At 44.0% G+C, this 27,623-nt stretch overlaps 1 protein-coding gene across 3 annotated transcripts in view; it reads right to left on the reverse strand.

Annotated features, from left to right (window-relative positions):
• SERINC5 (serine incorporator 5) overlaps positions 1–20,127 on the reverse strand; it is a 108,618-nt gene extending 88,491 nt beyond the window's left edge. Inside the window, exon 1 of one of the 3 annotated variants that reach the window (XM_061430058.1) lies at positions 19,931–20,127. In XM_061430058.1, the coding sequence (XP_061286042.1) occupies positions 19,931–19,957 (27 nt within the window). In that variant the 5' untranslated portion in view covers positions 19,958–20,127. Of the gene's footprint in view, positions 1–19,809 lie in introns of all 3 variants that reach the window. The other 2 variants (XM_061430059.1, XM_061430060.1) reach the window with 2 other exon arrangements.
• Between the last annotated feature and the right edge of the window lie 7,496 nt (positions 20,128–27,623).

Below are 27,623 nucleotides of genomic sequence, written 5' to 3' on the forward strand. Positions count from 1 at the left end.
CTGAGAGACAATAAAGGAAGTATCCCCCCCAAAAATGAAAAAAGAGAAATCTCAAATAATTTTAAAAGGTTGGATATTTCTGCTCAACAGAAGTAAATGCTTGGGCACTGCTCCAACTCCACTTTAAGAATAAAAATAAAATTATGAGGTTTTTTGAACACCTGTTAATTTAAACAGGAATAAAGCGTCCCCAAGGGCAAATTCTCAGCACTTGTGGAGCTGAAATTGTTCCCTGTGATTCTTAAATTATCGGTCAGCTGTCAAATGCTTTGTAAAGTTTACATTAAGTGTTTCATGGATCTTTCAACACTGAGTTTTCTTGAGACTGCACAATTTGGAAACGGCTGATTCTTAGTACTGGAGCTCCCATTCCTCTAACAATTTTCTTGTACCCAAAACAACTCTTTCAATACTTCCTAGTAACCCACAGCCCGCTGCAGCACTCTGACAAAGACCGATTTGACAGCTTAACTATAATCTTGGCACCCACTTTTATGAGTGGCACCCTTTTTTTTTCCTAGTTCTATTCACCTCGGTACGTTAGTCAAGAAAAGCCTCATTTACATATGCAAACTGTGAGTGGGGGCAGATAAAAATAAATTACATCCTTTACCAACTGTTGTGGAACCAAACTGATAATCTCAGTTTCCTGTCTCCTTGGACTCAGGCTGCCAATCACCAGAATTGGCTCTTAACTACTCAACTGTACTGCCTCTGGACTACCCACACAAAAAAGCAACTAAATGCATGCTGGGAAAATGTCTAAATGAACCCTCTCACCATAAAGCATGCTTTTCCTTCTGCTATCAAATACACTTTATCTAACTAGCTTAAACACTCAACCTTAATATGATACTTCTGAGCAATATTCAAAGTAAACTATGCCCAAAATACAACCTGCCAACTGCATGCCAAGTTTTGAATACATATTATGGGAGTCAAGGTGGTGCGATGGTCGAATTATCTACGTTGCTGTGCCCTTTTCCATCTCTATATTCACTAGGAAGTAGGATCCAGTCCATGTTGCAGTTTTAAACTATATGAAAAAATGACTAAGGCCAAAGCACTGAGTGGTTCTTATCTGGGCAGCACCATCCCCACCCTTCTGTGGCCTGGTGGGTTGTTGTTAATAAAGGTGCTGGCAGTGTTTTTACAAAGACTGTTGAGTGCTACTGACATCTGACTGGCTTAGCTTAGACACTACATGTTACCAAGCATACTATTAATAAATACCAGCTCAGGACTCCCTCAAGAGAAAGAACTGCTTCACCCAAAATACAAACAGCACTGCCCCAGGGACCCACTAGTTAAGATCATTCCTCCCAAATGCCACAGCTCAATTAGTTACAGCTTTTTCTTCAACCCTTCCAATAATAGCCTTATAGAATCGATAACTGTTTTTGATGAGGAGCTCTCTATTTTGCTTATAGTAACACAAGCATTTATATTACTCACAGTCTTAGAAAGATTGGGAAGGGGGAATGGCAGGACAGTGCTGGGAGGAGGAGAAGCGGGGCATCTAAAACCTGGGAATATGGCTGGTCTCACAATGAAGGGCAGATGGGAGAAATGACAGCCCCTTCCAGCGCTCTGCAGCCTGCTTCCTTTCTGCCACGCCACAGCAGGAAAGTGAAGTCAGAGCCTTTGCTCTGCCGGACCTCTGGCTTCCAAGAAAATACAATCCCATGACAACCCACATCCCTCTCCTCCCTGCTCACTCCCCCCCAATCCCATCATAAGGAAATAATTTACTGCTTCACGCTTTTTAAAGCCTGCAGCCAGAAGCCACTGCTGGGTATAACAATTTGCATAGAGAGCCTTGTTGGTTAACCAGCTCAGTCTAAATAGCCTAATACCCCTTACTCAGCAACCTGCAACTTTCACAAACTATATGGTTTAGTAAGAAGTAAGAAGATACATTCTTAAAACTGCTTTCTGGCAAAACTAATACAATTATGTAAAGTTTAAAAATAAAATAAAATTAGAAAAAAAATAAATAAATAAACAAAGTTTTAAAAAATCTATATCCATGAACTCTTCATTGAAAAGTGAAAGTCGCTCAGTCGTGTTCGACTCTTTGTGACCCCATGGACCATACAGTCAATGGAATTCTCCAGGTCAGAATACTGGAGTGGGTAGCCTTTCCCTTCTCCAGAGGATCTTCCCAACCAAGGGACCAAACCCAGGTCTCCCGCATTGCCTGTGGATTCTTTACCAGCTGAGCCACAAGGGAAGCCCTCTTCATTGAACTGCTCTGCAAAGACAGCAGAAAAAGCCCAATACCCACCCATCCTCTCTCTCATCAGTTACCCAGTGTCCACTGTATACAAGGCACTGGGGCTGAGCAAAGGCCACAGCGGCAGGCGCTGCTGCACGCCGGAGAGCTGTGTGCAGCTGGAAGAGGATCTGAGCTCTGGGGCCTGTCTCTCCTTTGATCCCTTAAGGATTTATCTAGCTCCAGAAGGTGACTGTATAACTGACCAGATTCTCATAGTTCGAAAGGTGTCTGAGAATGGTAACCCCCGCCAAAGAAGGGATGGGCATTACTCCAATCAGAATCTCACCGTCAGCAGTGAGACTTTCTCTGGCTTGCTGCCAACCAAAAACTCCCCAGGATGGTTCTAATCTCAAACTGCCTGCCCATTCCTCTTAAAAATGATTTGGGTATGCCAGAAGTTCCAATAATTTGGCTTCTGACTGAAACTTCTCATACCCAGAGGTACAATTCCCCTTTGTCAGCATGTCCCAATTTTCAGTTTAACGTCTGGGTGGACAGTGAGGATTTTCATAACCAGGAGCAGCTGCATATACCCAACTGCGTTCTTCCGCTCCCCAGGAGCCAGAGCCCATCGCAACCTTCAATGCTGCCTCTTCTATTCTGCAAAACTATGGCAATTCTCTCCATGATCTGGGCCAGCAGGTCATTTCAGCCTGGGGAGGCTGGCAGGAAGAGGAATTCAACCAGAGCTCCCTAAAATGAAGCAGAGCTGTTTCCGAAGAGAGGAAGTTCCCGTCTCTAGAGTTGTCCGCTTACGATAGCACAAGAAATCTGAGCACAATTGGGTAGGAGGAGCAGCAGACGCTTCCAGCCACTTCCAGCACCAGTTTTCTGGGAGTTGGTCCAAAGAGAGACAGGGGGCCCAGCTCCTCCCTCAGGCTGCTAACAGGCATGTGAACTGGTCGGCCTTCCTGCAAGACGTCTGCCACGTCCAGGGCTTCTGAGCTATGCATTTTATACTTGGTTCTGCTATACTTGCCCTGAAAATATAGATTTGTTCCACCAGGATTAATATGGAAGGAGTTCAGAGCATCTCCCCCCAGAAAGTAGTTTGGCATACTGATCATTCTGAGCTAAGATTCATGAGAAACAGCAGGTGCAAGGAGAGCACTCTGACCTTTGTGTTTCTTCCTGAAAGAAGGAGATGTACTTCCTATACGAGAAGCACCCTCCCTGCACCAGGAGGAAGACATTCTTATCAAGGACAAGAAGTTGAGACGGAGAGAATTCTCTACAAAGAGACCTTGTTAAAATAATTTTTATCTTCCTTTTACCTCCCCACACAGTTGAGTCATTTTTCCACAACCGCCTCTCCTGGTTCCATCTAATATAAAAGTAGGTCTCACTATTTCTGAGATCTTCATTTCCTTATGAAGGCTCCCAAGTGAAAGTCGCTCAGTCATGACCCACTCTTTGTGACCCCATGGACTATACAGTCCATGGAATTCTCCAGGCCAGAATACTGGAGTGGGTAGCCTTTCCCTTCTCCAGGGGATCTTCCCAACCCAGGGATCGAACCCAGGTCTCTCGCATTGCAGGCGGATTCTTTACCAGCTGAACCGCAAGAGAAGCCCAAGAATACCAGAGTGGGTAGCCTAATCCCCCCTCTATCGGATCTTCCCGACCCAGGAATTGAACCGGGGTCTCCGGCATTGCAGGCGGATTCTTTACCAACTGAGCTGTCAGGGAAGCCCTATGAGGGCTCCTAAGTCACATAAAATTTGTATATAAAATAAATGTGTACGCCTTTCACCTAATAATCTGTCCTTGTTAATTTAATTTTCAGATCCAGCCAAGAGACTGGATCTGGGTCAAGGAAAACTTTTTCTTTTTCTTTTCCTGCCATGTTAAGGAACAACGTGAGCATAACAGGATGTGCATTTTGTTGTGAGCAACATACACCAAAGGCAGAACTCCGTGTCCAGCTGAACTGCGCTGCACAGAAACCATAGCTGCACACTCCTCCGCTCCACGTGTGTGATGAGTCACGCCAAAGCACAGCTGGTGTTACAATTTCCGATCCAACTTCAGATAACCCTCCGTCCACCACTTCACAACAACTCACAAGCTGCGACTTTTCCAACACCCGCTTCCACAAGCAACTTTCGGGTCGTTTTCAAGATCAAGTGCCAAATTTTCATAGTATTTCTATATCTCTTAAACAGTTAACGTTTGTAAAACTGTAATATCATTTTTACTAGGTTCCTTTAATTCTTAATGTGTCACTGACAAAACATTCGCTGCTGTGCTCCAACCCATCTTCCCCACAAGACCTGTGGTTTTTACTGTTCCATTTTGCAGAGTGTGATTTTTAGGAATGCATATTCATGTTGTATTATGGAAGGACTATTTCCACGGCTCTAACCTAAAGTAAGAGGTATGGGGCTAAAAACGAAAAAGATTTTTTTTTTAATATACTAAACATTTACTAAAGGATAATTAGTGAAATAAATGTCAACATGATCAATTAAATGTGATGTAAAATTTTCTCATTATTACCATATGTGGAAATGTCCATAATGTTCGAAAACAGGATATAAAACAGTACACAAAGCATAGTCTGGTCTAATTTATTTTGTCTGTTTTATTTATTTAGTTAGCTTTTAGCCATGCAGCTTGTGGTATCTTTTTAGTTCCCCAACCAGGAGTGGAACCCAGACCCTCCACAGTGAGAGGCAGAGCCCTAACCACTGGACAGCCAGGGAACTCCCAGTCTAATTTACTATTTTTTTTTTTAATACTAGAATGAAATAAAACAAAAAACTATCAGGGTTTGTTCTCTGTGGTATTATAAATGATACTCAGTTTCTTCTTTGTACTTTTCCGTATTTCCCAAATTTTCTATGATAACTATATATTATTTTTATAAAGCAGAAAATACTGTTAATTCATCATTTGCTAAAAAAAATTGAATTAGTGGCTAGCAAATTGACCCACTCTTATCCTTTAAAATATTACATATTATAATCTTTGCAAAACTTTAAGGAAAAGGCAATAAAGGGGTCCAGTGGTTAGGACTCCACACTTTCACCATAGTGGGGCACAGGTTTGATCTCACGGCTAGGGATCTCACATGCCTGTAAGGTACAGCCTAAAAAACTTTAAAAAATAATAAAATAACATAAGGCTATAAAGAAAATAGAATACTGAAAAAAATTTAATGTCCACCCTACCTCCCCCTAAAAAGGTACCGAAGAACAAAGAGGCGGAAATGGAAATGACCACCAATATACAGCCTGAAATTCAAGCATGAATAATTACATAAATGTAAATGATCTAAACACTCAATTAAAAGGCAGAGATGGTCAGAATGGATCAAAAAACAAGTCCCAACTACATTTGTTTCTAAGAGACAGATTTTAAAATATAGAACACAAATGAGTTAAAAGGGTAGCTTGGGGCTTCCCTAGAGGCTCAGTGCTAAAGAATCTACCTGCCAGTGCAGGAGACACGGGTTGCATCCCGGGTTTGGGATGATCCCACATGCTGCGGAAGCAACTAAGCCCAGGAGCCGCAACTGCTGAGCCTGTGCTCTAGAGCCCGGGAGCTGCAGCGACCGAGGTCCGTGTGCCTAGAGCCCATGCTCCACAACAAGAGCAGCCAGTGCAGAGAGAAGCCTGCAACTAGAGAGAAGCCCCTGCTCGGCACAACTACAGAAAAACCCACGCAGCAGCAAAGATCCAGCACGACCAAAAAAAAAAAAAGTGTGATATAAAAAGGGAGCGGGGGTAGTATGGTCATCAAAGACTTGGAGATAAAGAGTATTACCAGAGATACAAAGAATCATTTTACAAAAGGATCAATTCATTAAGGAGACATATCAATCCCAAATGTGTATATATACCTAAAAGAGTTTCAAAATATATTAAACAAAACCTGACATAACTAATGGGAGAAACAGACAAAAATACAGTCATATTTGAAAAACGTAACATCCTTCTCCCAGTAACTGACAGAATTAGACCCCTCTATCAGTAAGATAAAGATGATGAGCACAATACTAGCAACCAACCTGAACACTATATCCAATAACTGTAGAAAATAAGTTCTTTTCAAAAGCACATGGAACATTCACCAAGATGTATCACACTGTGGGAAATTAAAAAGAAAAATATATCCAGAGTATGTTCACTCATCACAAGAGTAAAAAAGTGAAAGTCGCTCGTGTCCGACTCTTTGCAACCCCATGGACTATACAGTCCATGGAATTCTCCAGGTCAGAATACTGGAGCGGATAGCCTGTCCCTTCTCCAGGGGATCTTCCCAACCCAGGGATCGAACCCAGGTCTCCCGTATTGCACGTGGATTCTTTACCAGATGAGCCACAAGGGAAGCCCAAGAATACTAGAGTGGGTATAGCCTATCCCTTCTCCAGGGGATCTTCCCAACCTAGGGATCAAACCAGGGTCTCCTGCATTGCAGGTGGATTCTTCACCAACTGAACTATCAGGGAAGCCCTCTACAGGAGTAAACTAGAAATCAATAGCAAAAATACTTCTGGAAAATTCTCAAATATTTGTAAAATAACAACACACTTTCAAATAACTCACAGATCAAAGTAGAAATCACAGGGGAAATTAGAAAATATTTTGAATTGAATGATATCAAAATGTGTGGGACATAAAATGACTTTAAATACTCATTTTAGAGGAAAAAAAGATTTAAAATAAGGATCTAAGTATCTTAAAATAGTTAATAAATAACCTAAAATAAATAATAAAAGATTAAGCTCAAAGTAAGTAAAAAGAGGGAAATAAAGAGCAGAAATCAACGAAACAGAAAACAAACAACAATTTAAAAAGTTTCTTTTACAACATTGATCAAATTGATAAACTCTTGGAGTCATTAAAAAGAAAAAAGAACACAAATTACTAATATCAGGAATGTTATTTGGAATATGTTACCTTGATACAAACCACTAACAGAGTCCTACCAAAGACTTGCATTTAGAAAATCCATTACATTAACCTCAATGGGGTTGAAAAATCAGCAAGGGATGGCATGACTGGGACTACACTTTGGTAGGAGGATTAACAAGCTGACTATATGGCAAAATTAGCAGGCAACAGACTAGGGGAGGAAAACCAGTTTACATGACACATGTTTCATCTTCCTGCCTCTAAATGAACCCCCTTAACACTCTGGCGGTTGTCATTTGGTCAAGCCATGAGGCAATTAGTGCAGCACACACGAGGGTAGAGTTATTATACTAGCTCTTCCTAGCTTACGCTCCACGTGGTTAGTGATCTCCTTCAGTCTCCATTCCCTCCTTCTCCTATGGGTCTTCCAGTATTGAAGAATCTGGAACATGAAACATTTCTCAGACTCCTTTGCTGCTTGGGACCTGACAATTGGCAACACTCACAATATTTAGAAGATGAAAACATGGCGGGGGCCACCCCCTGCTGCAAGGCCTGCTGCCAGGCAAGATATAGGACAGGACAGGCGGTTGCAATGGACAGACACGTGACTCTGCCGTGAAGCCACCATCTGTGTGGGTGTCGAGAGGCAGTCGTGGTGATGGCAGCAGCCTGGGCTTCCAGGCTTCTGGATTACTGCTGCAGTTGTGTGCTCTTAAAGCCCAGAGTTCAAAGGGTGGCCCCCTGACTCTTGTTCCTCTAGTTCTTTTATTTCTTAAACGGCTAATTACCTACATTAAATCCTCTTCTGCTTAAATTACTCAGAGTGGTCTCAGTTTTCTGCACTGAACCCTGACACACCTGCATCCCCAGTTTACAGATGACAGAGTTTAACACTGACTTGTTTTCATCCCTTTCTACAATCATAGAAGGGATGCAAAACACACAAATCTCCCCCATTTGTGAACAAAGAAACCAAGGCTCAGAAAACTTAAAAACTGGCAACAGTAGTGAGCCCCCCAACACTGGAGAGGTTCAAACACACCAGATGTAACTTGGCAGAGGCATTTTTAAAAGATCTCTAAGCTTCAGATAGGGAATTAAAAGGGATGCCTTTCAAAGTCTCTTCTAAAAATTTCCAATTTCTCAGTCTACCCCATCAATGGCCATACAAACAGCCTAACCTGGATCTCTCCAGAACCAGACATGCCTCCCTAGAATTTTCCAAAGAAGAATAAAATCCCTGTAGATTAGATTCAACACACAAAAAAAAAAAAAAAAAAAAGAGGGGCAAGGGAAAGAGTAGAGGGAGAAGGAAGAAGAGAAAAATCAAAGGGATGGGAGTCCCCTCTACATTAAATTTTGGCAGGTTACTGGAAAACTTACAGTAAATAAGCTTCAGCATCCTGCAATTTGGAAAGAGGAAGTACCCAAGCCTCTTCAGGGCTGGTCTTTCCAATCTCAGGCTATACTGGGGTTTTCCCAGGTCAGAAGATGATTTTGAGAAGCTGAGAAATGCTAACGATCCTCTTCTAGGAAAAGTCTTTAGAATACACACAGACATATGTGTGTGACCACAGGGCTATATGGAACCCCCAGAGCCCATTCTCAGGGGCCCAGCTCTCCACATGCTCCCCTGGGTAGGCTCATCTCCCTCAACGGACCCCCTGCTTGCTGCTTTTCCTTTCCCAAGCATAAAAGAAAAAAGGTGAGGTACGCAAACCTCTATCAGGTATGCAGAAGGAATCTTATACTCAAGTTCATCCAGCATCAATTCACCAGTTGCTCCTAAGCATGAATGGCAGTCTGATGATTTACATTATGCTAGGTACACAATGAACATTTATCAATTGACATAGAGCTTTAGGGGTATGCGGTCGTACAGAGTCGGACACGACTGACGCGACTTAGCAGCAGCAACAGCAGCCTTTATTTAACTTATATGCAGAGAACATCATGAGAAACACTGGGCTGGAAGAAGCACAAGCTGGAATCAAGATTGCCGGGAGAAATATCAATAACCTCAGATATGCAGATGACACCACCCTAATGGCAGAAAGTGAAGAGGAACTAAAAAGCCTCTTGATGAGAGTGAAAGAGGAGAGTGAAAAGTTGGCTTAAAGCTCAACATTCAGAAAACTAAGATCAAGGCATCTGGTCCCATCACTTCATGGGAAATAGATGGGGAAACAGTGGAAACAGTGTCAGACTTTATTTTGGGGGGCTCCAAAATCACTGCAGATGGTGACTGCAGCCATGAAATTAAAAGATGCTTACTCCTTGGAAGAAAGGTTATGACCAACCTAGATAGCATATTCAAAAGCAGAGACATTACTTTGCCAACAAAGGTCCGTCTAGTCAAGGCTATGGTTTTTCCAGTGGTCATGTATGGATGTGAGAGTTGGACTGTCAAGAAAGCTGAGCACCGAAGAATTGATGCTTTTGAACTGTGGTGTTGGAAAAGACTCTTGAGAGTCCCTTGGACTGCAAGGAGATCCAACCAGTCCATTCTGAAGGAGATCAGTCCTGAGTGTTCTTTGGAGGGAATGATGCTGAAGCTGAAACTCCAGTACTTTGGCCACCTCGTGCAAAGAGTTGACTCATTGGAAAAGACTCTGATGCTGGGAGGGATTGGGGGCAGGAGGAGAAGGGGACGACAGAGGAGGAGATGGCTGGATGGCGTCACTGACTTGATGGACGTGAGTCTGAGTGAACTCCGGGAGTTGGTGATGGACAGGGAGGCCTGGCGTGCTGCAATTTATGGGGTCGCAAGGAGTCAGACACGACTGAGCGCCTGAACTGAACTGAACTGACTGAGCCTTTATTTAAAAGAAAGAACAGCAAATGAAATAAGTCAACAATGTCCTAGGATTCTGAGGAATAATGCTATGAAAGCTGAAGAAAATTCATAATAACAGAGTATCTTATTATAGAGAACAGTTTCATTACTATGGTTACAAAATACTGCCATTATTTCTGAGAATGCCACTGGAGGAGTTCAATGAGCAGGGAGACAGGAACAAAAGAATGAACTCTTCCCCAGTTTTGGTAAGCCACACACACTAAGGATCAGAACATTAGGCAACTCAGCCCTCGGTTAAATTACTGAGATACAAAGCACTGGAAAATAAATCTCATAAAGACCTCATGGGCTTTGTTTCAAAGAGCAGTTGGCCAGTTTATAAAAAATGATACTTAAACAAACATTAGCCTGATTTTCCATCTTTCCTAGTTATCTTTGCATAACTAAGATTTAAGGGGTTGTGTGTATGCATTTTTCCCACTTTTGTTTTGACTAGACAGTTTTCACAAGGGGGAAAATGCTGTCTAATCATTATACACTGTAACCTTACTTCAAACCCACAAATTGTTTCAAAGTTTACTCTGTGATAAAAACCTACCCTAAGTTTTTCCATAACAGCTGCTTTCCTTAAACATCAGCTCAACTTTAATTTCACAAGGCAAACTACACAAGAAAAGCCAAAAGTAAAGTCTTGTTTCCTTCAAAATTCAAACAGATGTTTTGTGTAATCAAAACAATCCACTATTTGAAACTCCTGTACACACACTGTACTGACTTCCAGGTTATGTGCTAAAATCTTTAAAACACTAACTAGAAAATAAGAGGATGTCCCCACTGGAAATGTTTTAACATTCATTTTAATGACGGCTGCAAAGGTTCCCTTTGGACTACCGGAAAAACCCGATCGTTAAGGACAATCAAGGTGTTTTAGATGAGTACTTGATTCACATTGCTCTCAGCGCCCAATCTCAGCCATAAATCCAACTAACAACAGCAATATGCAATGAAAATTCACTTACAATGCTGCTTGACTTAGGACAAGGAAAGAACACACGATCTTTATCTATAATTACCATTATAATTAAAGACACAGAAAGCAGCTTAGTCAGAGGATAAAATGGAATTGTGTCCAATGGCTAGCTCTGCTGACGTACCACATTGTACAAGGACTTCCTTTTTAATGTCAAATTATCATAGATGAACAGGCCACATATCACTCGTCCTGCTCTCAAATACAAGTAGACGATGCCTTCCTTACTGCTCTGTCCTTTCTAAGGTTTCTACACGTTGATTTACATGGGAAACTGAAACACTTCTGAGTCTCACATTTAACACACTTGCAGATACTAAATATCTTTGGGAAATCTACAGGTGATATTGACAGAGAAAACAGAGGTGGGAAGCGAGCACTGGGCAAGATGTTTTTCCCGTTTACCTCATTACCAGAGAGATGATTTGGGGGCTGCCTTCTACTCCCAACAGATTGGCCCAATCCCAGCAAAGTAAGCCCACTCAGACTTGCCTCAGCCCTAAGCCATTTGTCAGCTCGCCAGGTCAGCTCTAAAGCTGCCCAAGAAAACAAATCTGAATGAGCAACTTTCATGTTGACTTTCCACCTACAACGGTGATCTTCACTCTCTTTACTGTTTAAGGTCAGTGACAGACTTCTTTCCAACAACCTGAACTTGGCTAACTACACAGAGACATCTCCAAACCACTCTTTCTGTATTAGTAACAGTTTCAGTTCAGTTCAGTTGCTCAGTCGTGTCTGACTCTTCGCGACCCCATAAATTGCAGCACGCCAGGCCTCCCTGTCCATCACCACCTCCCAGAGTTCACTCAGACTCACGTCCATCGAGTCGGCGATGCCATCCAGCCATCTCCTCCTCTGTCGTCCCCTTCTCCTCCTGCCCCCAATCCCTCCCAGCATCAGAGTCTTTTCCAATGAGTCAACTCTTTGCATGAGGTGGCCAAAGTACTGGAGCTTCAGCTTCAGCATCATTCCCTCCAAAGAACACCCAGGGCTGATCTCCTTCAGAATGGACTGGTTGGATCTCCTTGCAGTCCAAGGGACTCTCAAGAGTCTTCTCCAACACCACAATTCAAGAGCATCAATTCTTCGGTGCTCAGCTTTCTTCACAGTCCAACTCTCACATCCATACATGACCACTGGAAAAACCATAGCCTTGACTAGACGGACCTTTGTTGGCAAAGTAATGTCTCTGCTTTTGAATACGCTATCTAGGTTGGTCATAACCTTTCTTCCAAGGAGTAAGCGTCTTTTAATTTCATGGCTGCAGTCACCATCTGCAGTGATTTTGGAGCCCCCAAAAATAAAGTCTGACACTGTTTCCACTGTTTCCCCATCTATTTCCCATGAAGTGATGGGACCAGATGCCATGATCTTCATTTTCTGAATGTTGAGCTTTAAGTCAACTTTTCCACTCTCCACTTTCACTTTCATCAAGAGGCTTTTTAGTTCCTCTTCTAACTTCAGTCAAATCACCACCTTTGTCAGTAAGGTAGAGCAATAATATAGCCATTTTACTGCATCTGGACTGCATTTTATAAAATGAATAGAAAAAACTGCCAACACTAGTGATAAGCACAGGACTCAAACTTAATGCAACTAAAACAGAGTCCTTCAAACAGCAAGAAAACGGATCCAAACACCATCTAGACAGATGGTATCTGCATAAGTAGCTGTAAAGAAAAAGACCAAAGTTAAAGATGATATTAAAAATGGCTGAACCAGGGGGCTTTCCTGGCGGTCCAGTGGTTAAGACTTCACCTTCCAATGCAGGAAGGTGCAATGGACGGTTCGAAGGGTGCAGGTTCGATCACTAATCAGGGAGCTAACATTCCACATGCCTTGCTGTGGCCAAAAAAACCAAAACATACACAACAGAAGCAATATGACAACAAATTCAACGAAGACTATTTAAAAAAAAAGAGGAAGAAAATGGTTGCACCACGTTGTCAATGGTATCTAAAAAGGGTGAAATCGGGATTTTCTTCATTATTTTTAGTCCTTTGGGAATTGAAACAGCCATCCATACACACTCCTATTAATACATAAGCCTATTAGCTGACTTTCACATATTTACATTTACTTAATACCTCTGGAAAAATGTCCATAGTTGAAGGTAGAGGCCTACTACACTATTCCTGGGTATAAGCATAAAAAGCGTGGCTGCAAATGAGTGGCTGGTGCATTTAAAAAACTGCCTTGGTCACCCTGTAATTCAGCAAAGAGTTGAATCAAACATAGTACCTACAACATAATCCCAACTCTACAAAGTAAAATTATATGTTAAATCTGAGTCAAAATATCAAATACAGTTCTGTCTGGGTGAGGATATGTATTTCATAAATACCCCCTCACTGTTCAAAAGAGCATCAGTCGTGAAAAGCATCAACTTTTGCACTTGGATCCCTTCCAAGTGTGGAAGCAACACGTGATATAATGTGGACCTAACGTTTCCAATCACTATAAACAAAGAGCTGTAGAGAAAAAGAGTTGTGTAACCAAAAACACACAACAGGGGGTTCAGCTAGTCTACAGAACGTGCTCTGTCCAGGAGGAAAGAGGAAATGCACCCACACAGTAACCAGGGAACAACTCCAGGGTGTCAGACGACCATGTTCTAGGTGGTATAGACAGGTTTGGGGTGCAAGTTCTGAGGGAACTCGAAAAGTAAGGGAAAGGTCATTTCTGAGGAAAAGGCTTCTTGAGCTTGGCCTTCAATGCAGAGATTTGAGTTTTACAGAGAAAAAGGAGAGACACCTCAGGGAAATCAGTATCTTTATCTGGTACCTAATTTACTCTTCAAAGAAGTCTTCATGGATTGATTGTGTGTGTGCTTATCTGTTTTAAGCTACAATCTAGAGGTGAAAAGATGCCCTGATGAGGAGGATCGACCAATTCCAGTCAACACTCAACAGAGGCCACCCTCTAAGAACCTCCTGTGGGGACTTCAGTTATCTCTAACTCCCATGACCCCAGGTTTTGTTAACCAGCGGAATGATGAGAATTGGTGAAAACTGCAAGAACTCTCGATACACAGCTGCTACTGCTGCTAAGTCACTCCAGCCGTGTCCGACTCTGTGCGACCCCATAGATGGCAGCCCTCCAGGCTCCCCTGTCCCTGGGATTCTCCAGGCAAGAATACTGGAGTGGGTTGCCATTTCCTTCTCCAATGCATGAAAGTGAAAAGTGAAAGTGAAGTCACTCAGTTATGTCTGACTCTTCATGACCCCATGGACTGCAGCCTACCAGGCTCCTCCATCCATGGGATTTTCCAGGCAAGAGTACTGGAGTGGGGTGCACAGCAACTCTGCCCAAATTCCTGCATGAAGAACTTGAGCAAACTTTAACAGGGCTTCTAGCAGCCTAAGGCTGCATTGCCTGGGATAACCCAGCTGCCTTCTGAGTCCTTGTGCAGAAAGGTTCAGGGCTGGGAAAAGATATTTATATAGTTAAGATAAGCCCTGACCTCCTTTTCTTAAGAGCATTATACAATCAAGAGTCCTTCCTCTGCTCCTGTGGACAGCAACAGGCAGACACATCTCCTAACAAGTGTGGAATGTCTTTCTCAAGGACTTAAACTCCTTTCCTTTAAAATGAAGTCCTCTGGAAAGATAGGGCCTATCTCCCAGTCTCGGTGGAAGAACAGAATCTAACTTGCTAGCTAGGAGACCCTGCTGGCCTCATCCCCCCACCCATACGAACAAACACGTCTCACTTCCCTAACTCTGCTTGGGCCCCCACTCACTCCTCCCTTTAAAACTCCCAGGTACCTGTAAATCAGGACGCAGCTCAGCTCTTTCCGTCAATGAGTGATTACCGAATAAAATCTGTTTTCATTGCTTTAACTAACGTCCAGCTTTATCTATCTTTGACAATGGGGAGTCTCTGGGTGACTTTTGACAATTAACATAACAGACATTAGAAACAGACTTTTGTTGGGGAAAATCTCAGGAATCAAGTATATGATCTGGTTGGAAATACCTTGGCATTCCTGCCCTTATATGAACTGGTTATAAAGACAAAGTGAGTCTTCTGCCTGAGAGGGGCACTGTGGGTTTGATCTATCCAAGAGGTCCCATGCTTCGGCAGTCCTGGGCAAGTTCTTCCTTCTAGAAGGTCATCTGCCTCAGGTGAACATGCAAGCTGCATGTTGGTTCACCAAGAAGGACAAAGAGCTGCAACTTCGAGAAGCCACAGGTCAGGCTGCGTACATGTTCTGTGCCTGCCTGTGGATAACTGTCTGCGCCAGTGGCAGAATGTGGTCTGAGACTCACTGTCTATAACCTGGACGGCTGTGAGGAAGAAGCTGAACCTCTCCAGACTCCTGACAACTGCCAATAACCACCAAGACGGCCGCATGACGATGTATTTAACACGGCCTTAGGGTCACTATGAAAGTGAAAGTCGCTCAGTCGTGTCCAACTCTTTGAGACCCCATGGACTCTTTGAGTCCATGGAATTCTCCAGGCCAGAATGCTGGAATGGGTAGCCTTTCCCTTCTCCAAGGGATCTTCCCAACCCAGGGATCGAACCCAGGTGTCCCACACTGCAGACAGATTAAAGAAACCAGCTGAACCACACGGAAGCCTAAGAATACTGGAGTGGGTAGCCTATCCCTTCTCCAGCAGATCTTCCCAACCCAGGAATTGAACTGGGGTCTCCCACATTGCAAGTGGATTCTTTATCAACTGAGCTATCAGGGAAGCATTATAGCTCTTTACCAACTGAGCTATTAGGGCCATTATGAGCAACAACAATCAGCAGCAGTTTCTGATTTATTCATATTGTATTTAGAATAATAAGGAATAGCAGTCTCCCAGTTAAAAGATCCGACTCAAGTCAGGTGGAGCAGTGTTGAAGGCCTGGCTCCACCACCATGTAAACATGAGTCAAGCTAATTTATCTCTTGCACTTCAGTGGCCTCATCTGCAAAAGGAAGCCAAAATGAACGTTCCTCGACTGCACAGAGTTCCTGTGAAGTGTGAGTGATACAACGTAGGTAAAAACAGCACACTTGTGGACGTGAAATAAGCTTCAGCTATTGTTAGTATTATCATTAATGCTTATACCTGCCTGGATCCAGTAAAACCTGCCCAGCCTTACTCTCAAATTGCCTTGATAGTGATAGATTTTCCAATTATATATTTCACCTCTGAAAGGGCATCCTGTCATTTTTCAGTAGTGAGCCTACCTCACACTTCCAGCCCCAACTAGCCCTTAAGTTCCAGGAGAGCAAGGATGCGCTTTGTTCACTGCCCAGAGGCCTTAGCACAGTGCTGGGTACCCAGAGGCCTTAGCATAGTGCTGGGTACCCAGAAGGTATAGAGTGACCATCCTCCTGTGATTTCTGCTTCCATTAGCATCCACCAGGGTTTCCCTGGTGGCTCAGATGGTAAAGAATCTACCTACAAGGCAGGAGACATGGGTTTGATCCCTGGGTCAAGAAAGTCCCCTGGAAAAGAGAATGGCTACCCACTCCAGTATTCTTGCCTAGAGAATTCCATGGAAGAGGAGCCTGGCAGGCTACCGTCCATGGAGTCACAGAGTCAGACACGACTGAGCAACTAACACACTAGAAGCCAACAGCCCAAGCAAAATCTAAGTGTATCAGAGTCAAAGCAAAAATAAAATGACCTGGAGACTGTCCAGGTACAACTGGGTAACAGCCACCAAGATGTGGGAGGTCCCTCACTCTGTACCAAATTCTGTTCTAGAGACATTATTGCATGTAATCCTCCCAATAACCCTGGGAGATATTATCATACCCATTCAACAGCTGAGGAAAACTGAGGGTAAATAATACGCACAGTCACACCAGCCCTCAGTGTCCAAATTTCCCAATTCAAGCCCAGCCTATTTTCTGGGTTACACATTGTTTCAGTTAAGGTCCCCGAATTTCTATCTCCAACCTCAAACTTCTCCCAACTTAAAAATCCAACTGATAACTGGCCATCTCTATTTAACTTCTAATAGGCATTTCAAATGTAGCAAAGCCAGAAGAAAACGATGGGTTTTTCTTGCCAAAGATCCTTCTTCCTCACCTCAGCGAGGCACTATCATCTATTCAGTTGCCCGGGTCACAAACAGAATCTCTTATTTCCACATTCCACTTCTAACCCATGCAAAAGTCCAGCTCTACCTCTAAAATATGTCCAGAAGCCAACACCATCCCACCGTCAGCACTGCTACGCCCTAAATTAAGGTAGTACACTCTCTTCTTGGCCTATAGCAACAGCAGACTGCCAGGATTCAAGCTCTACCAGGAAGGATTCTGGTTCACTGCTGAAGCCTAGAACACTGCTCACATCCAGGAGGAGGCGGTTTAAAAGCATTCACTGAATGAACAGTTTTGACTGCTCTCACCTCCACACTAGTCCCTGACACACTCAAATCTTCATGGCGCCCAAAATGATCTGCTAAGTGTAAATCAAGCCACAGTTCTCACCTGCTCAAAATCCCCGAACAACGTTTCCCTGTAAGAGAAATAAAACCCAAATCCATCGGTGACTGACCCCACCTGGCCCTACCTGCCTCTTTACCTCATCTATGACACTCCAGCCTCCTGGACTCGTCCAACACCTCACTGTTCCTCAAACACCCTGGAAGGCTCGCTACCCAGACCCTCACATGGGTGCCTTTCCATCAGTCTCAATTCCAAGGGCATCTTCTCACAGATTTCCCCAACAACCCTACAGAGGCCGCTTTGCCCACCAGGACCTGTTACAGTATCAGTATGGTTTACTGATTACAGTATATTATTGTTTCATTGCTCCAACGTTTATATAACGCCACCCCATCCCTGCCCCAGCGGGACCAACCACTGAGGGCAGAGATGATGTCTGTCTGGCTCACTGCCCTATCTCCAGCTCTTAGCACGTGGTAGGTGCTGTGATATTGTGATATAATCAGGAATATTTATTTGGTCTTCTACTTGGGTATGGGAGGCCCAGAAGACTTAATGCTGACAGCTGAAATGTGTGGGATGCCAGACAGGGAGGAGTGTGGTGTTGTGGGATTAGGCCCCTAGCCTGGGGGATATCTGACATCCAGGTAATGTCAGAATTAAACTGTATTGTTGTACATCCAGTTAATATCCGGGGAGCTGGGGAACTAATTGGTGTGGAGTGGGGGGTGTGGGGTCCATAAACTGATGTCAGAAGTGATGTAAGTAACAACAATGCACATGTGCTCAAAAAAGTTTTAAGGATTTCTAGACTTAGATACTTTCTGATGGTGCTGTGTGTGTGTGTGTTTTAATGTAAACTTAACAGTTTCATTCATATGAAATCATAGCTTCATCACCCGCCTCCCAGCGTTGAGACCCACCACAGTGAAGCCTCAAGCAGTCCCAAGAAAGCAGAAGTTAACTTCCCTGTGATGAACAGCCAGTATTTGGTTCTTTCCAAAGTCCTGAGAGGGGGATTTTAGAAACAAGTCATAAAACCCTGCCAAAATATCGACCATACCAATAATTCTTTTACAAGACCCACTTGAGTACTGGCAATAATTTTCTGAGCTCTAAATTACCCACTGGGAGCCACAGAAAGCCTCAAGGGGCTTTCAAGTGACTGGGGACGGGTGCCTCGAAATATTGTAACCTAATTACTATATAATGAGGGGTCACCTCAAAATGGAACTCCCTCAAAATAACCACAGTGAACGATCTGCAAAGCCTTCTTGAGATCTGGAATATCTGAAAGCCGCCTTCTGAGGTCCACTTTGGTCTCCAGTGCCCTCTCTTGTCACTTTGCCTGACTGAGGGCAAGTCATTCCACCTCAAGTTAAAAACCTCGATTTCCTCATTTCTGAAAAGACCAGCTTGAATGCATGCCAAGGACAGTATTAGACCTCAAAAACTCAAGCGATAACTTCACAGGGCCACTGGAAAGAGGTCGGATTATCTACCAATCTAATCGGTGGCTATACAGAAACCCACAGCTTAACCCCTGCATCCCGTACGGGCTGGCCTGATCATCCCAAGGCTGAATGCACCAGCAAGCAGCGACAGCCGGGCCAGACTCACTGGGAAAAACGAACCATTAAAACTCTGTAAAGAAATGCTGATAATCAACATGTCTGAGAAGGTGGGAGCGCAACGTCTGGCAGACTTTACCTACTTCTTCCTTTCTAACTCTGCAAGAAGGAATGAAAGCAGCGTTAAAGGTTAACACCTACTACCAATTCTGCCCTGACGCACTGCCAACCGGTAGAAGACACCGATCCCAAGCGGGCACAGGTGTTTTAAGATCTCGGGAGCTTAATAGGCGAGAGTTACAAACAGGCTCGGGCAAGTTCACAGCTGAAAGGGGGATGAGAAGGCTCGAGGTTCCTAGCCAGGGGGCGCGTTCGTGTCCAGCCAGGGTTGGGTCGGGAAATTTAACAAGCAGGGCTGACTCTTCCTGCGCCCAGACCTGAGCCCTGCGGTTTGGAAAGCAGGCTTCTCCGTTCTCAAATGAACAGAGCCAGAGCTCTGGAGCCTTGGGAGATGTCAAGCGCAATCCGCCTGAGCCAAACGAGCCGAGTTTCGTTCAGGGCATGATAGAGGAGTGGTTGCCCAAACCCATGTCTTCTGGATTCACGGGGCTGGCGGAGCCCGGTGGCCTACGGAGCTCGGCTCCACACACTCGTGCCCTGGAGAGTAGGCGACACGCTCCAGAAACAGTCGGCACCTTCCGCCCGAACCCTGCCTGCCCCGCCCTAAGCCAAGTTCCTACCTAACGCCCAACGAGAAGACCTCGGGGTCACCTCTCGGGCTGCCCCCCGTGTGCCTCTGGTCCGCCCGCCGAAGCAAAGGGTTTCCCCGACGGCTGAACGTCGCGCTCCGGCCCGGGGCACTCACCCAGGCGGCGCGGGGTCACCCGCCCCACTTTCGGCGGCGGAAGCGGGGCGCACACCCAGGGAAGCCCGCGGTGCCTCGGGCTCCTGGCCAGGTCTCCACCGATCCGTCTCCCTCTTCTCACCTGGCCCGCACAGCACCGCGCTGACATAGCGGCGGCCGACCACCACCACCCGAGCGCTCGCCGGCTTGCAGCTTCGCTCCGGCGCTCCTGGCTAGCTCCGGCCTCAAGCGTCGGTCTGCAGACCGCTCACACCTCCACGCCGCGCAGCCCCAGCTGAGCTTGGGGGACCTAGGCCTGGGTGAAAACAACCTCCGCCAAACCCCGCCCCTCCACTGCAGGCCCCGCCCCGCAGCCCCAGGCCCCGCCCCGTCAGGCCGCCACCGCCCTCAGCCCCTCCCTGTCCCCGCCCCTTCCCGGGGCACCGCCTCCGAACCCCGTCTCCCCCGCTCGCACTTCCGCTGGCGTCAAGCAGCAGGCAGTGGTCATCACTTCCCGGTGCTGCGCTGGACTGCGAAGTCCGGCCGCCAACAGGCTGGCCTGGCACTCTCGGTCCCCGGCCCTGAAGGGAGCAGCGCCCCCAATCCGCGGCTCCGGTGGAAGAGCTGGTTGCTGACTCCAATAAAGCTAGGAGCCTTTTGTGAGCGATTCCGAGTGCCCTGCACTGAACCGGCGCGATAGGGATGGCCGGGTGCTAGTCTGTGCTCGGCCTCGCGCGGAACTGGTGTATGCAGGGGATCCCTGTTTCAGAAGTCCCTTTATCTTCTTCATCTCCCAATAAAATTTCTCAAGCTTTGGTAAGATCCCCTTTGCCCAAGCTACGAATCCCTGGTCACTTAGCTGTCTTGGCACGTTACCATGGCACCTTAAGGGATCCAGGGAGAACCCTTTCTGTGCTTCCCTGTTTTCCAGTCTCTCCTCCACCACCCATAGGAGAGCGCATCCTCGCCCAGGGACTTAGTTTGCATCCCTCCTTCCTCTCTGGCTTCCCAGGTGGTTCAGAGGTAATGAATCACCTGCCAATGTAGGAGACACAGGGAGCGCCGGTTCAGTCCCTGGGTGGAGGAAGACCCCCTGGAGGAGGAAATGGCAACCTATTACAATATTCTTGCCTGGAAAAATTCCTTGAATAAAGGAGCCTGACGGGCTACGTCCATGGGGTCACAAGGAGCACGGATATTTGTTACATACAGAAAGAGTTCTCCCTACCTAAATCTCCTCATGGCCACTTCCCCAAGCAGAGGAATTTCTGTTAGTGCAAACTTTGCACCAAATTCCTTTCATTCCTTAAAAGAAGGATTATTCTCTGTATTTTAGAAGTGGGGCGACTGAAGCTCAGGCAATTTAAATAACTTGTCCAAAGTTTATCAGTAAAACTGAAAAAGCAATACAGGGACTGGAAGGCACGTGTCTGACCCCCTGGGGCATGACGCAAATTTGACCTTCGCCTTTGGCAAAGTAGTGTCTGTCAGCAGTTGAGGAGATGGAAACTAAGAGAAAAGTCCGTGGGAACCAATGCTTGGATCATGAGCAGCACAGACTCTTCTATAATTGAGACAGGCTTCCAGAGTGCTTGCACCTGGACAACCTTGAGCAGTAGGATACAGGGAAATTATAAGTGACTAGAAATAACTGCACACATGCACAGTTGAGACAACCTTGAGCAAGAGGATACAAAAAAAGCCACAGGCTACAAGTTTTTGAGGTGCCAGGAGCTAAAGCAGGGTACTATGCATGATCCCTGTACACTGCACCACCAAAGGGGTAGACAGACATAGTAAGGTACCTGTGTGCGTGCTCAGTGGCTTCAGCCCTGTCCAACTCTGTGCATCCCTATGGACTGTAGCCCACCAAACTCCTCTGTCCATGAGATTCTCCAGGTGAGAACACTGGAGTGGGTCGCCATGCCCTTTGCCAGAGGATCTTCCTGACCCAGGGAATGGACCCACATCTCTTACATCCCCTGCATTGGCAGGTGGGTTCTTTATCACTAGTGCCACCTGGGAAGCCCATAATAAGGTACACCTTTTGCCAAACCCACTCATCCATCCCTATGGTTACACCAGTCAAGGACCCACGCAGCTTCCCTCCAAGAGCTTGCAAGGGTACCCGTTTCTTGCTTCTATTCCCTGGTGATGAAACTTGTTGTTCAGTAGCCCAGTCTTGTTTGATTCTTTGTGACCCCTTGGACTGCTGCACTCCAGGATCCCTGTTCCTCACCATCTCCCAAAGTTTGCCCAAGTTCATGTCCATTGGATTGGTGATGCCATCCAGCCATCTCATCCTCTTACGCCCTTTTCTCCTTCTACCCCCTAAATTTTCCCAGCACTGGGGACTTTTCCAATGAGTCAGCTGTTCGCATCAGATGACCAAAATACTGGAGCTTCAGCTTCAGTATCAGTCCTTTTAACGAGTATTCAGGGTTGATTTCCCTTAAGATTGACTGGTTTGATATCCAAGGGACTTTCAGGAGTCTTCTCCAGCACTCAGACTGGTGCAGCCACCTGCTTGGTGGCTGTCTATGACTCATCAGAAGCCAAGGATCTCACTGAGACTGTCTAGTCAGGTTCACTGTTGTTTGGGATGGTCATTCTGGCCCCACTTCGCACCCTGGGAGACTACTTGGGTACCAGGAGTTTCTTTTCCCCTGGGAAGAGTCAGGCAGCTTCTAGGGAGGGGAAGGTGTGAAATCTACTTCAGTTTGAGCCTGCTGGGGCTATGAAGTCTCCTCACCTTTTAGGGAAATTGGAGCATGCCACTGGGTTACAGGCAGAGCTGGTAGTAGGATCCAGGCCTCTTGAATCCTGAGCTTTTTTTTTTCAAATCTATATCAAATGTGGAAGGATTCTATGATGATATTAACATCAGCTGGCAAAGAGACAATGCAACTTAATGACCAGAGAATTTGTAGACTGCCCAAGGTACCCGAAAAACATACTGGAAGCCTGAGCTTCTAAAGCTATAAAGTTTTAAATTTTAGCATCAACCAAGAACTGGCTGGATGACCTCTGAGCCTCAGTTTTATCATCTGCAAAATGGGGACTAACCATACATTAAATTAAATTGATAAAGAATCCACCTGCCAATGCAAGAGATGAGGGTTCAGTCCCTGGGTGGAGAAGATCCCCTGGAGTAGGAAATGGCAATCACCTCCAGTATTCTTCGTTGGGAAATCCCATAAACAGAGGAGCCTGGCCAGCTACAGTCCATGGGGTCGCAGAGTCCGACATGACTGGTATTAACAAAAACCAGTTTAAAAATGTTAAATAATTTATGCAGGCTGATTCTTCCTCTCTTCTGGAAGATCTCAAAGGAATATGGCCACTGTCAACTGAAAGAAAAATACACAATGTAAAGTGAGTTCAGTTGTATTCAGGGATCTTACTGTGAATCATAGCCCAGGAGATGGCCTCTAAGATAACACCAAATTGAGAAATTGGCTTCAGAGAGAGAAGGGGAAAGCGAGGATAAATGTAAATAATAAATATATAATAAATAAATAATAAATGTTTAGCTGGGGGAAAAAACACGTGGTCAAACATAAAAAGATAACTACTAATGTCAAGGTAATTATTTCAATACTTTTTTATTATTTCAATTATTTCAATATTTTTATTGAAATAATTGGAATTTCAATATTTTTAATTTCAATACTTTTCTATGAATGGGAAGAGGTAGGAATCTGGGATTCTTGAAATTTTTTCATGGATATGCTTCTTAATTATATAGGGGCCAGGATGTTTTACCTTAGAGATGCATCTTAACCATCTCTGGGGTAAAACGCAGAATGCTTCTTGGCTTTCTCCATCCTGAAGTCCCTTCTGGGTGCACTGTTGTGGGCGACAGTGCCTAATGGCTTGATCTCTGTAGAAATGGACTGGCTGGTAACTCTTTTTTTTCTTCATGCTGAATCTGAAGGTTTCCTCCTTTCCTGGTTCTGAGGGTTTTGCAGTTACTACTTAATGTCTGGTAGGTAACATCCTTTGCATCTGTGGTGAGTCAAAAAGAACAGACGTAATGTCAGCAGACATGACAGAAAACAGTGGCACCTTAATTTTATTTTAAGTACTCTGCAGGCCTTTTCAAGAAAGACAGTTGCACAGTGTTCCTCACATGTAGGTAATTTTACGGTCTGTCCCGTTTGATGTGGATTTTCTCAGGAATGACCAATAAAAGGCCTGTTTTAATAAGACTGTAGCTCTTGGCAGACCATGTGAAATATTCCCCCCACAAAAATGTTCTGAAATTAACTAAATTAGCTCCTTTTATACAGGTTAATTATGCATGCATATATATATATATATATGACATACTATAAATAACAAGCTTATAATTTGCTTTTTTCTCCTTGTGAATTTGAAGTGGTTTTTTTTTTTTTTCGTTTTTTTTTCCCCCCCTTTTAGGAAGGAGAAGGCAATGTTGAGTTTAAAAACACTCACTGAACTGAAAACAATATTGATATACCTATGTTATTAAAGAAAACAAATAGTCATACACTTGCTGTTTTATAACTTTTGATTTTAGAAAACTTCATTGCAAATTTTAATTTCCAGTTCAAGAATGGCTTAAAAGCCAACAAAATTAATTATTCTAATTCCCTAAAATTTTCTCAACTATGAAAAGAAAACCTAGTGATGTATTCTATTGGTATTTAAATATAAAAGAAGAGATTTCTCCAATCTTCACTTATAAAGGTCCTGGGACCTCAATCTGATAGGAAAAGTTTAATTAATTTCAGTTACAGGTGAACAAGGAAGTATTCATTTAGGAAAAAATAGCTATAAATTTTGGGGACTCAGGCAAAAAACAATCCAAGCGCTATAGTGTCCCCACCGCAGTCCTTATGGTGATTGCATTCTCCTTCATTTCTATTAAATTAATATATGTACAATGGTTTTTGTTTGTTTGTTTGTGGATTTTTTGCCATACCACTTAGCTTGTGGGGTTTTAGTTCCCCCATAAGGAATCAAACCTAGGCCCTCAGCAGTGTGAGTGTGGAGCACTAACCACTGAACCACCGGGGATTTCCTATACAATGTTTTTTAAATGTTGCAAATATTATAAAACATAAAATAAAAAGAAATAGCATCTCCCTCATATCCTTCCTTTCTGTCCCCTCCCCAGAGGTAATCACTTTCAATTTTTCGAGCAGTTTTTCCTTATTACTTCCGTATTTTTTTAAACATTTTTATTTTATTTTAATTTTCCACACTGCACAGCATGTGGAATCTTAGTTTCCCCACCAGGATTGAACCCATGCCCTCTGTAGTGGAAGCAGAGTCTTTGGGAAGTCCCAAGTCCGTATTTTTAAATAATAGTTTATGCTTTTATTTCCTGACCTGTTGACTATATTTGTTGTGTTTTATCTTTTATGTTGCATGTGGGCTGAAAGCTTAACCTATTAAGCACTTCTATCTGCTATCTTGACAGTCTAATCACATCACGTTTTTCATAAAATAACATAATTAATTTTACAAATTAGTAGGAACTTAATATGTAGTTATGGCTAGTAAAAATTACTCATTGCATAGCCACAGAGTGTATAATGATAGCATTTCTTTCTTGTCTCTATATTGGGATTAGACCTTTGCTTTTGTCACTTATTAGATCTGTGATTTTAAGCAACTGATTTCATCTCCCTGTCCTTCAGTTTCTTCCTCTTTAAATGAGGAGGATTAATAAAAGTATGCATATTAAAGAACACCCGGAAAATCCCATGGACGGAGGAGCCTGTTCGGCTGTAGTCCATGGGGCCGCTTGGAGTAGGACACGACTGAACGACTTCGTTTTCACTTTTCACGTTTCACTTTCGTGCATGGGAGAAGGAAATGGCAACCCACTCCAGTGTTCTTGCCTGGAGAATCCCAGGGACGGGGAGCCTGGTGGGCTGCCGTCTATGGGGTCGCACAGAGTCGGACACGACTGAAGCGACTTAGCAGCAGCAGCAGCAGCAAATAGCATCCAGCATGTATTAGGTGTCTGAAGTTATGTTTGACTTGCATGGTTTTCTTGGTACCTAATCTTGACTTTTTTCCAGTTGTCCATCTGATCTGTCAAATTCTTTTCTCCCAGATAATCAACAATATCAGATAATCTATCAATTCCATTTTCTCCAAGAGCCTTTTCTTTCCCTAAGAGTTCTCCAAACTATTGCAACCTGGATCCCTCCAGGCTGCTACTGATGGTTGCCCTCCTGGCATTACCCCTGAGATGTGAAAACCAACTTCTGTTCATGGAACCAAAGAATGAATTCTTCAAACTCGCAAACACACAGGCAAAGTTTATTTTAAAGGATAGAGATACAAACTTCTCAGCGTAGACCCTGAGAGGGGGTGAAGAGACCCAAAAAGAAGGAGATAACAGCAGTTCTTATATCTTTACTAGTATTGATCTGTACATTTTTGGTTGGCTTGTGACTTTAATATATGTCATTTTTGACCAATCAGTTTGAATGTTGCAATGTCCAGTTTTTCATTTTTATGGCTTTCTTTTGGGTTCCCGGTTTCTCAGTTTCTGAGACACTGAGACGCCATCCCTCAATCCTATCTCAAGACCCCAGACCATTATTTAGGAACCAGATGCCTGTTTAAGAGTTAATGATTTACCTGAAGTTCTCCTTGATATACTGGACAGCATTTAATGATTGTCTTGTCCTGGATCTGAAAGTTTTATGACCTTCCAGACCAGGGAGGCATTCCTCTGAATGCCTGGAAAACTGGAGCTTTGGGCTAATGGAGCGAAACATCTATGTGAGGGAATAAGTTGAAATTAGAAGAAGACCAAGGCTGCCAACCCTACATTGACTACCTAACAATTTGTGCGTCACCCCTGCCACTCTCTTCTTGGACATCTGGCCTTCTGGAGTCCTCTTTCTTGACTTATTCCCTTGCTTTGGTGAGCGCATTAGCAGCCTTAGGACGCCAACCTCCCCACCCCCTGACTTTTTTTTAACCCTGTATTGACCTTCCTTGACCTGTCCAACTTAAAAATTATTCAGCTTCTTTTTTAACTCTAATCACTCCGTTGTACCCTCATCCTACCTTTAGTTCCATTACTTCCTGTCTCCTCAATTTTCTCTCTTCCAAGCATTTTAAGTCTTTCCTTTCTGTTGAATCAGTCTCAAGCTACAAACATAGTCAGGTTTTTCTTAAACAACAAGCAACCTCATTTTAACCCAGCACCATCCATTGCTCTTTTCTTTGTCTTAAAACTTCTAGAAAACACAGTTTGGTGCTCCACTCTCCTGAATCCTCTCTGGTGTGGCTTCTGTCCTTCCAGGCCACTGAAGCTGCAGCTTCTGAGGTCACTGGAGGCCCCAGGTTCTCCTCCTGTTTGCCTTAACACCTTAAAATCATTGTCTTTTTATCTCTCCACTAATTCCCATTTGAAGGAATTTTTAAAGAAAAGTGCTTTTATTTTCCCAAATTCAGGTAATGCAACAAATAAGCTAACCATATGTTGCCTGGTCAAGATTTTTAGGGTAGATGCTTTGGGAAACTGAAGAAATCTTATGTAATCACCCTGTTATTTTGTGCCAAGAGAAAACTAATTTTCAAGCCTCAAATGGGTGCTTTAAAAGTTTTGCCTCAGTATTGTAAAGATTTTTACCTTTAATCCATTTCACATTATTAATTTGCTTGATAAGCCCTTTGAGTATAAATAATACAAAGGGAAATACTCCTGTGTAACACCGCAGGGAAAACAAATTCCAAGTTAATGAGGAGGTAGAGCATTGTTCAACAGATTTCTCAGGATTGCTCAACCCTTCTGGGAACAAACAAATATTTTTAAAGCTCTCTTGGACTAAGGGCCTAGT

This window comes from Bos javanicus, chromosome 10, assembly GCF_032452875.1.
Source record: "Bos javanicus breed banteng chromosome 10, ARS-OSU_banteng_1.0, whole genome shotgun sequence".
NCBI lineage: Eukaryota > Metazoa > Chordata > Mammalia > Artiodactyla > Bovidae > Bos > Bos javanicus.